This window comes from Tupaia chinensis, unplaced genomic scaffold (genome assembly GCF_000334495.1).
Source record: "Tupaia chinensis unplaced genomic scaffold, TupChi_1.0 Scaffold140548_1, whole genome shotgun sequence".
In the NCBI taxonomy this organism is placed as follows: domain Eukaryota; kingdom Metazoa; phylum Chordata; class Mammalia; order Scandentia; family Tupaiidae; genus Tupaia; species Tupaia belangeri.
Genome location: NW_006200423.1, coordinates 1,833,909 through 1,845,480, shown reverse-complemented (window position 1 = coordinate 1,845,480; position 11,572 = coordinate 1,833,909). Strand labels below are relative to the sequence as shown.

Here is an 11,572-nt window from a genome sequence, read left to right as displayed (position 1 = left end):
TGACATATGAATAGCTAAAAGGCATATGAAAAAATGCTCAACATCCCTCATTGTAAGGGAAATGCAGATCAAAACAACAATGAGATATCACCTAATCCCAGTCAGAATGACTAAGATTAAAGAAAAAAATTGATAATTGTTGACAGGGGTGTGGTTAAAGAGGAATGCTCTTAGACTGTTGGTGGGAATGTAAATTGATCTAGCCACTGTGGAGAACAATTTGTAGATTCCGCAAAATTCTATAAATAGTACTACCTTATGATCCAGCAGTCCCACTCCTTGGTATCTACCCAAAGGACAGAAGAATACTTCATCAGAAAAGTGCTTGCACATCGATGTTTATTGCGGCATTATTCACAATTGCTAAGACATGGAACCAACCCAAATGCCCATGAACAGATGAATGGATAGAAAAACTGTGGCACATGTACTCAATGGAATGCTATTCAGCCATAAAAAAAAAAAAAAAAACCTGTTTTTTTGACAGGAAGTGGATGAATATGGAAGATTTACTGCTGAGTGAAGCAAGCCAGGCTATGAAGGAGAGACATTTTATGTCCCCATTTAATATATACCAAGTTTCTGCACTCTATGACTGAAACAGATTGACTAAAGGATAAGAAACACAGTATATGGATGTTAATACCAGATATAGCATGTGTGAAAGAGGAGGGTCTGAAGAAGGACATTTAGAAAAAAAATAGGGAAGCAAAGCATAAATGGGACAAAGAAATGTGGTATTATCTATTGAAGTTATTTTATAGTTTTATTAGCTGGACTAGGGAGAAATGTTCACCTCTTGAAATATTCATTTCATAAGCTAAATTATGTGATTCATTATATAAAAGAAAATGAAATTTTAAAATGTGAAAAAAAAAGAAAAGGGAACTGGACAATTAGGGTTTTTCTCCGTTGTGGACGAGTACCCCAAACTCCACTGATAGTGGCTGAAAAGTAGCAGCTGTAAAATGCCAAAACCTTGTGCACGACATCATGTCCAAATCTACCAGCAATTTTTTCCCGGAGCTTTGATATTAGGTGCTAGCCTGGTTATTTGGCAGATGTAGTTCAATACTATTTACTTGGCTAAATCTAAGTGGTTTGTTGTTTTCTGAATGCCTAGAGCTATGTATGCTAGGCCCTGCAAAAATATAAAGTCAAAATCATAATTCTTGCCAAAAAACTCCCACTTATTTGAAAGAAGACAAACATAAAGGGATTTTAGTGGGTGGAAAGAGCAGAGGCTTTGGAGATTTTACAGACATCACCTCACTATCCCTTCATTTAATTACTCAATCTGCGACCTTGGGTGTTTAAGCTCACTAAATCCATTCCTTGCATGTAATATAGGATACTAATATCAGTTTTGTAAGATTGTCATGACTGTTGATACCTGGCTCATAGGAGACATTTAATCATGGTTGTTGTCATTATCATGGCCATTATCATCAATACCAGTAGACCATTGGAAAAGAAGGTAGTTGATTACTTTTTTCCTGGAATGTTATGGGGAGTGTTTGACTCAGTCTTTCTTTTCTCCCTTTAGAGATGACGAAGAGAAAAAAAAGTCTCCCACAGAAGGTACTGATGAGAAGGCTAATGGAACACACCCAAAGACCATCAGTCGTATTGGGAGCACTACCAACCCATTCTTGGACATTCCTCATGATCCAAATGCTGCTGTATACAAAAGTGGATTTTTGGCTCGGAAAATCCATGCAGATATGGATGGAAAGAAGAGTTAGCATCATTTATTGTCAATTCCTATTCTTTTTTTTTTTTTTTACCTCTAGGCTCTAAATTTAAAGTGTATTTATCTGAAGGTCAAGAAAGAAGAAAAATTATGTTTATCTAGGGAAGTATTTGTCAAGTTTGATGAAGTCTCTAACCCTAAATCAGAATTTTATTATGGTTTCTGATCTTCTTTAAATAGAATTGTAGAACTTTGGAAATGGAAGGCTTCTTACCGACTATTCATTTCCCAACCTCTCATTAATTTATCTATTCATAGCTTCAACAAGTTAATATTGATTACCTACTATGTGCTGGGCACCAAAAATACAACAATAGATAGAGTGGACAAGGTCCCTTTCTTTGTGGACATGTCTTCTTACATGTCTGGTGGTTGAGAGAGAGATTAAATTTCTAATACAAAGAATATTCAATGGTGTCAGTTCCCAGAGTCCAAGGAGGGAGCAGGGGAATTAAGATCCAATTTTTTTTTTGAGAGAGAGATTTTTGCTATAGGGCACGTGCACTCGCCAGAAAGACAGAGACATAGAGACAGAAAGCGAGAAATCACTCCCCAGGAGGGATGGCCACGCCGCAATCCCTTCTCCTCCATTCTCCTCTCGGCATCTTGGGCACGCACGCACATGCATCCACCATGAGTTTAAGCCACTGGGTCCAGGACATGAACCATAGTCGACTACGTGGGAGTCCAGCAACATAGCCATTACGCTAACTGCTGGTCCCCAAGATCCAAATATTTTTTAGACTACCTCCACCATATTTCTTTTTTAAAAGAATTATTTTATTTACATTTATTTATTTACTTATTTTAATTTGACCATAGAAGACAGAGAGAGACAGAGACAGAGAGAGAGAGAAAGTGAGAAAGTGAGAAAGTGAGAAAGCAAGCCTCCAGGTCCAGGACTCGAACCACAGTCAGCTATGTGGAAGTCTAGCACCCATACCCACCATGCCACCTGCTGGCCCCCTCCACCTGTTTCTAATGCACCTTATACACTAGCCTAATAGATACTTAATTTTTTCTAATAGCATCATGCAAAAGGTCTGCAAAAGTGCATGAAAAATATTATGAAATAAACAGTGCATAGTCTTCAAAAATGAGTTTGTACTTTTTTTTGAGAGAGAGAGATTTTTGCTATAGGGCACATGCACTCGCCAGAAAGACAGGGAGAGACAGAGAGACAGAAAGCAAGAAATCACCCCCCAGGGTGGATGGCCACACCGTAATCCCTTCTCCTCCATTCTCCTCTCAGGATCTTGGGCATGCATGCACACATGCCTGGCGAGCGTTTAAGCCACTGGGTCCAGGACTCAAACCATGGTCAACTACATGGGAGTACAGCGACACAATCATTATGCTATCTGCTGGTCCCATAATGAGCTTGTACTTTAATTCCATATTTTTCACAAACTTTTTTGAAGTCTCTTTGTGTTGTAATTCTTTTATTTGCAAGTGACATTAAGTGGAATTAGCTTAGAAAAAAGGATATACCTTTTGAAAGATTGTCACCAGGAAACACTCCCGTTTTTGTCTCTGTGTTATTTTGATATTGCTTTATTCTTTCAAATGGGGCTCTTTATACATAGGAGATCCATGGTCCTCAATAGCACTATAGGTCATATGTTTAATTTTGACACCAAAGGGGATGTTGCTTCTTCCCCAAAGTCCAATTTAGTCCATCCTAGTACAAGACTCTTATTTGTAGGACTGAACCAATGGTATGCTGTGATTGATAGCACCTGCATGGTTGCAGTTGGCAAGAGGAAAGTTCTCTCTTTTTTTTAAAGAATTATTTTTTTATTTAACTTTATTTATTCATTTGTTTTGATTTGACCAGAGAGAGACACACATACACAACAGAGAGAGAGAGAGGGGAAGTGAGAAAGCAAGCCACCAGGTCCAGGACTTGAACTGTTGTCAGCCATATGGGAGTATCCAGCACCTTAATCCCCACGCCACCTGCCGGTCCCAGAAAGTTCTCTTAAGAAGGAATAAGACACAGGTCTTGGAGGAAGGGAGTTTTTCTTGGCAAACAAAGCAATAGATATCCATCTCTGTTCCTAGCATGCACACATACTCTTCATACATTGAGCTCAAACATGCCTTTGCCAAAAACAGTGTAAGTTTCCTTTTAGAGCAAGAGAAATTAATCTCTGCATAACACCATGTCTAGCCAAAGTGTCCATTCCAGGGCTGGTATTTGTGAGGGGTTTTGTTTTTGTTTGTTTGTTGTTTGTTTGTTTAGTCGGTTTTAGTCAGTTTTATTTGTTTGTTTTAGTTTTTGCCATATGTGTGTGCATTCTCCAGAGAAAGAGAGTGTGAGAGAGAGGAAAGGGAGGAATCACCCCCCAGGGAGGATGGTCATGCCATAATCCCCTCTCCTCCATTCTCCTTTCAGGATTTTGGACATGCATGCACACGCACCTAGTATGAGTCTTAAGCCACCAGGTCTAGAATTCAAACCACGAAGTTAGCCAACTGAGATCCATCCAGCACCTTAACCTCCACACCATCTGCTGGCCCGACACTTGTTGGTAACATTTACTCCCCTCAGTCAGATATGGGCATAGCTTCAGTCTGCAGGCTAAGTGCGAAACATCTGACATATCTCCTACACAGTACTAGAGAGGGGAAAAAAAAAAAAAAAAGAAGAATTTCCGTTTAAAATGCTATTTCCAGAAAAGGCAAAAAGAGGGAGTGGGGAGCAGTGATGCAATGGCAGGGTACTTTGTGAACTGACCTACATGGGAAGGTTTCAGGTGTGCCTCCAGAGACCTCCTTGAATGCTACAGGCACATAGATGCCTGGGATCCCAAGGTCAGCTGAGCTGGAGGTAGATTGCAGTATATAGATCCTATTGGGAATGTCTTTGTCTCCCTTTCTCATGAAGAAATAAATCTATAAACTTTAAAGAGGAAAGATGCAAAATAGCTATCATTGATTCAGAGTATATACTACATCCTGCTGGACAAGGAGGGCAAAACTAACCCAGATGTTCATCTTTCCATTGATCCACTTTCTGGCAGTGGGTGACTTGACTAATTTATTCTGGTGTGTCCCCAGATTCTGTCTACCAAACTTTTCCTTGTCCATTGTTTTCCTGAGCCAGCTCTGAGGATTATTAGAGAAGATTCTACTTAGGAAGCTCTGTTCCTTTAGCAGCCCCCTGAATATGAATATGAACACAAAAACTGAGAGTTGCTCAACAGTTGAGCTATTGCACACCCTTTATACTAGGCCAGAAGTATTCCTAAAATTATGTCTCCTTTATATCATATCCTTAGTTAACTACTTCGAGAATTTGTTTGGTTCAGGCCGTTTTAATGTCCTGGGGCTTTCGTCTTTTTTTAGCAACTGAAGAAATTTTGCCTGTCAACTGACAGTCTGTCTTTTAACTAGATTGTTTAGACCTTTTATGTCTATGGTTAATTATTGATACAGTTAACTTTAGATCTACAACTTCTCAGTGTTTTTTAAACTATATTCTGTTCTTTATTTCTTCTTTTTCTTCATGTTTTAGGATTTTTTTCTTTTCTGGTTCTGTTCCTCTTCACCATTGGCTTATTAGCTGTACCTATGTTTAATCCTTTTATTTTTTGCTATAGGTTTTACAGCATACATCTTTACTATGTTGGTCTACCATCAAATTATTCCACCTTGTGTATAGTTTAAGACTTGTGTTTCTCTTTCTAATCATTGTGCTATTGTTATATATTTTAATGCTGTGTATTTTATAAAATTCACAGTACTACATTGTTAATATTTTAATTTTATTGTCACTAGGTACATGTACTTGCCAGAGAGAGATAAAGAGACTTAGTGCCCACTAATGGACATGCTCACATCATAATCCCCCTCCCTCCATTTCTCCATCCTGTCAGGATTTTGGTCACATTTGTAATATATTCACCTCATGTATTTCTTAAGTTGTAAGATTTGGACCCAAACCACAGTTAGCCACGCATGTCAGATCCAGCTTTCTGTGCATAGCTATTGGTAAGATGCTTTCTCATGTTTAATCAGTGTGAAAAAAGTCTATTTCACTTTAATTTTAAGAATTTATGGGGACCAGCAGATAGCATAATTGTTACATTGCTGGACTCCTATGTAGTCGACCATGGTTCGAGTCTTAGACCTGGTGGCTTAAAACTCATTCAGGGCATGTGTGCCCAAAATCCTGATAGGAAGAGACCACAGGAGAAGGGATTGTGGCATGGCCATTCCTCCTGGAGGGTGATTTCTTGCTTTCTTTCTCTGTCTCTCTGGTGAGTACATGTGTCATATAGCAAAAAAAAAAAAAACCTCTCTTAAGAAATGAATTTATATTCAGTAGCATAGAATTCTTTGGCAGTTTTTAATTCTTTTTCTTTCATAACTTCAGCAGTGTTCCATTATTATCTACTCTGAATGATTTAGGACAAAAAGTCTGCTGTCATTCTTTTCTTTGCTCCTCTGTACCTACCCCCCCATCCCCACTCTGGACTTTTAAGATTTTTCTCTTCATCTCTGGATTCAGAAATTTTTCAGCAATTAGATAGGTGCATCAGTGGGTTTAATTTTTTTCTTGCCTGGCATTTGTTGAGATTCTTGGATTCATAGGTTTTTATTTTTCACCAATTTCATATTTTTTCAGCCATTATTTTTTTTACTTTTTTTTACATATTCAATCACTGTATATCATTACAGCATACATGAGTTTTCCCAGCATGAATGCAATGTGTATTAGTCAAGTCAAAGATATTACCATACATGTTGTTATCAACAGATAATTTTCCATTTTTGTGTTCCTTAAATTATTTGTTTGTTTCTTTTTCCCCTCATTTCCCTCCCTCCCCATTTTCCACCCTCCTCCCACACTGTCTCTAGTATCCACAGTTTCTCTCCAGGCTTTTATATCTTCCAGTCATTCAGTTTCTGCCATAGAGTGCGGACATTTGGTATATATTGAGTAAGGTACTACACACATTATCGTCAACAGGTAATAAACCGTATCTGTGTCCCACAAATGTCTTACTTCTCTCTTTTTTTCCCCAAATTTCCTTTCTTGCACTCTTCCCCTTTCCCACTCTTCTTCCACTTTGTCTCTAGTGTCCATAACAATTTTCAGTGCTTTTATGTCCTCTAGTCTTTCAGTCTCTACCATAGAGTGCAGACAGTCAGTATATGTTAAGTGGAGACATATGATATCTCTCTTTCATAGCCTGACTTACTTCACTCAGTAACAAATCTTCCATTTTTGTCCACTTGCTATCAAATGTCAGGCCCTTGTTGTTTTTTATGGCTGAATAATTATTCCATGGAGTATATGTGCCACATTATTTCAAAACATTCATCTGTTTATGGGCATTTGGGATGATTCCATATCTTAGCAATCATCAATAATCCTGTAATAAATATAGTAGTTCAAGCTTTTCTGTTTAATCTTCACCATTCTTACTGGAGTTAGGTAGTGTCTCACTGTGGTTTGCTGTTTTTTACAGACATTGTTTCTTAAAGCACTCATGTCTCTTTCTGGGACTAATTTCCTGTTTGGTATACCACTTGCTATTATCTCAAAAGCTTATTGAGACTCTATTCTCTATTCTATTTTTCTCACTCCTTTCATTTCCTTTCAGTGCTTTATTTTAATAATTTTTAAAATTTAATGTTTTTTTTTAATTTCCTATATAATATTTTTTTAATTTTGGAACTGAAATCCAGTTCTGTTTTTTGTCCTCCATTTCCCTTTTACCATATTCATGTTTTTCTTAATGTCCTTGAGTATATTTGCCATATTTATAATAGCTGTTTTAAGGTTATTCTCCAAGTGCCTTCCATTCTGTCATTCCTGGAACTGGTAATTTGGTTAGTTTTGTTTGTTTTAGTTTTGTATTTAGTTCAATTACTAAGGCATTATTACTCTTCATCAGATTCTCATGTATTACAAAGTCTGTTCATTCTGGCTGATAAATCACAAACTATTCCTTGTCCTGTGTGAGTTCTTGAAATTTTTCATTTGATTACTTTTTGATGGTCCTTTTCCTTTCCTTGGGTTATTTCCTTTCAATTGTGCCAGCAGGTGGCATGGTAGTTAAAGCACTGGACTCCCACGTGGCTGACTGGTTCGAGTCCTGGACCTAGCAACTTGCTTTTTCATTTTCCCTCCTCCTCTCTTTCTCAGCACAAATTAATTAATTATTTTTAATAAAAAAGTTTAAAAAGAAGATTGTTTTGGAAAAAAGACAAGAGGAATTGGCAAGGAAGGAATCAAAAGAGGCTAATGATGTGGCCATATCACTTCAACAATTGTAAAAAAATGTGATATTAATCACATCATTGCATTTCCAGTATAGATTCATCAGTCATTTTATCCACCTAAGGTTAATTTCTAATTTGAATCATTGAAATATTAATTTGTATTTAAGGGTGTGACAGCTCTTTATGGTTCATATTTCCCTCCTTGTTTTAAGTATTTAGATACAGGAAGTGCTGGTCTGTTCCCGGAGAAGGTTAAGGAGGTTTGCTCACTGTGGAGGGGTTTACACACTTGCCTGTCACTAAAGTTTTGAAAGTTTAGTCTCACATGTCAAATTTGAGAGGATAGATGCTATTCTGAGTCACACTTACTGAAAATAGAGTTTATAATAGCGACACAGGCAGAATTCTTTGCTATTGTGTAACACTGGGCACAGCGACACTATAATTAAGAGGTAATAAAAGTGGAATGGGTATTTTCCCTCAAGACAGTTGTCTCCTTCTGTTAGAGAAAGACTCTTTAGGTGGAGGGAAAGTAAAGCAATTATTTTAAAACTAGGCTAAGACTTTCCCTCCCCTTTCTACTTTGTTGTTCTGTGGCCACTGGGTATGTGAAGAAGCAGCTTGATCTGTTCACAGGAGGTTGGGGAGCAGTTCAGCAAAGGCATTGAGTCCTCTGAGAGTAGTTTGTCACATGATTGGCTAGTTTTTTGGTTGTTTTTTTTTTTTTTTCATTTTATTTTAATTTTGCCAGAAGGCTCCAGAAGGAGACAGAGCAAGGAAGGGAAAGTGAGAGAGCACCCTCTTTGGTTCATGACCATGTTACAATCTCTTCTCTTTCATTTCTGCCTCCCTTCCAGATTTTGAGCATGCATGCACATATGCCCAATGTGTTTTTCAAGCCGCCATGTCCAGAACTTTAACTGCATAGTCAGCCATGTGAGATCCAGCTGTCTTAACCACCATACCATGGGTTGGCTTGATTATCTAAGTTTTATGGAATTTTTATATGTTTAAGATGAGAAATGCCCTTTTACAAATCTGCATTTATATAGAAAGAGTAAATTTAGGCTTTTAAAATCCATTTTGATGGCTGGTGTCTTTAATCAAAGCCCACCCTTTTCTGAAATACAATAAAGTTAGCTGAAAGAAGCCACCTACCATTCTCAGAAGCAGTACTTCTGACAAGGAGCAGTAGGATATAACTGCCAAAATGGCTCCAAAAATTCTTTTTGTTCAGAATCTCTGATGTTATTTCTTTCTGAAAGAGAAATGCACAGTTTTTTATTATATCTGATTTTTAGACATTATATAAACTACTGGCACTGGCTCATTCTGGTTTTTTTTTTTTTTTTTAGGTTTGTTTAACATTTAGAAGAAAGTAGAAAATAGTTATTCATACCTCTGTTATGGTAATCTAATGTGCTGTATTAAATTCTCCAATAATCTGATGATAATTTGAAATTAAAAATTCATTGCTAGCTTCCTCAAGGAATGTGTGACAGTGATTTAAACATTTTATGTACAAAAAATGTTCCCACTAGACAGTACTGACTGGATAATGGGAGTCTTGAAATCAGGTAGGGCATCGATTCATGTTTAAAAATATTTCCGAGTAGGGAGCTGTGTGTCACCAGTACTCACTCATGGTCGGGAGCATGGGGCGTGACGGCTACACCTGGGAAGGTAACAGTCAGCTGAGAGACAGAACGCCATAGAAGTCTATGGGATGTTTGCGCATGTGTGAAATAAAGGAGATTAAAAGGCCCATTTTGGGTCTGCCCCATGCATAGTGGTTAGGGGAGCCGGATCCCACATGATCAACTGTGTGGCCTCAATGTCTTGAAATACATGCCAAGCACACCTGCTTGTGTTCCTGTCATCTCAACAGAATGTAGAAACAAATGGGAAAGGATGGCAGTGTGACCCCGCCTCATTGGGAGGACACTTTCTCCTTCTCTCTGTCTCTCCATCTTTCTATGGCGGGTGTATGTGCCTTCCGGCAAGTAAGAAAAAGCATTCCATTTATTCCAAAATACTAGGCCAAGAAGCAGTTAGGGAATCCCGGACGCAGGTGTACTGACAGTGACAGGTGTGGGCAAGGTACCCACCCTTCTCTCGGCCACCTTCGATCCTCTTTCTCTCCCAAAGAACAGGAAAGGCTTTATTACTGGGCCTGCCGAATGAAAAGTTACTTTTAGTTTTTCAAGGCTTCATTAAGTAAGCTCCTGTTGCAGGGAGGAAGGTCAAGAATTTTCTGCGCACCTGGGCAAATTTGTCACAAAACTTCGTCCTTCTCCCAGGCCCATTCAGCTCCCAGAGGAAGTTATTCATTCACCATGATCTGAGCTTCACACCCACCCTTTCCTCCTTGAATCATTTGGAATGTGCCAGGCTCATGACTCCCCTGCTGACCCCTGTGACTATGAGGTCACCTGTCCCCTCCTCTTATGATTCAGTCAGTCACTGCTATACAAGCCTCCTTTTAACTGATATAAGACTGTGAAGACTAGGATGAATCCCCTCTCTATTTAGGACGTTTGCCTTTAAAATCACCCTGAAATCTGTAAGACCTTGGCACACCTTATACAGGGTGACTGGGATGCCGAGGTTCCTCAGTTTGGCCCAAGTAAACTCTTCTTGTTTTACTCGTTTTGCCTCAGCCTTTCCATGTAGGTTAACAGGACAGATCATGGGAAAAGCCTTAAGGTGGCAAGAGTTCTGTGAAGCCTGTGCTGTTTGTGCCGAGCACAGTGCCTGGCACACAGGAGGAACCCAGCTGGTATTTTAGCTGCCGAAAGTCTTCATCATGGAAACAGCTTACTGCCCAAGAAATGACTAAGTAAAACATGAAAGGGCACTACAGTGTCATTCTTTGCAGTCATTTTAAAAATGGCCCATGATAGATAAGTAGAAAAGCTTAAAAGCAAACTGCTCAATTTGGGTGGCAAATATGTTCGTAGTGAAGTGATTGGATGGTTGCATACTAAATTGTTGACGACCGGCAATTTTTCATTACTGTGTGGGGGAGCATGGTTGTTATTTTCCCATTTTTCATTTACTTTCCTTATTTGTCCCGATGACCCTGGACAAAGGTAACGTGTTTTTTGGGAAGATGAATATTTTGTGTTACTTAAACTGTAACATTGAGGCTAGATAGTGGTGCAGTAGTAATACAACTAGACCCACGTGGGAAGGTCCCAGGTTCCATCCCAGGGTCTCTCTGTCCACACTGGCTACATACACGGCTCTGTGATCCAGGCCGACTGAGGTTGGGGATAGGTAGCAATGAGAAGACTCTGTTGGGCATGACTATTTCTCTCTTTCTCATGGAAGAAATAAATAAACTCTTAAAAATTTATAGCATTCATGCAATAGAATATTTAAAAGTCATAGTGAAATGTAATTAAGTCTAAAAAATATAGAAAACTGTTTGCAAAGTAGTGACAAATGGAAATAAGTCTATCATTTATCCTAGCAAGGTAACCAATCCAAAAACAAAAATGCCTTAAGGTCTGATTGGGAGTGTTTTCGCTTTCTTTTAAAAACTTCTCTTAGTGGCTGCTGCAGTTTGTTCTCAAGGTA

General features: G+C 38.6%; 1 protein-coding gene and 1 long non-coding RNA gene across 6 annotated transcripts in view; one reads left to right on the top strand and one right to left on the bottom strand.

Moving 5' to 3' along the window:
* The window catches only part of LOC102488218 (uncharacterized), a 14,440-nt gene extending 4,286 nt beyond the window's left edge, over nucleotides 1-10,154 (bottom strand). Inside the window, exons 1-2 of the long non-coding RNA XR_336649.1 lie at nucleotides 10,099-10,154; nucleotides 9,149-9,248 (exon numbers count right to left, since the gene is read on the bottom strand). This is a non-coding gene — a long non-coding RNA (uncharacterized LOC102488218). The remainder of the gene's footprint in view (nucleotides 1-9,148; nucleotides 9,249-10,098) is intronic.
* Nucleotides 1-11,572, top strand: part of PSD3 (pleckstrin and Sec7 domain containing 3) — a 521,964-nt gene that overhangs the window by 444,407 nt on the left and 65,985 nt on the right. For all 5 annotated transcript variants that reach the window (XM_014593412.2, XM_006162809.3, XM_006162812.2 and 2 more), the window contains one exon: nucleotides 1,547-1,740. In XM_014593412.2, the coding sequence (XP_014448898.1) occupies nucleotides 1,547-1,740 (194 nt within the window). The remainder of the gene's footprint in view (nucleotides 1-1,546; nucleotides 1,741-11,572) is intronic.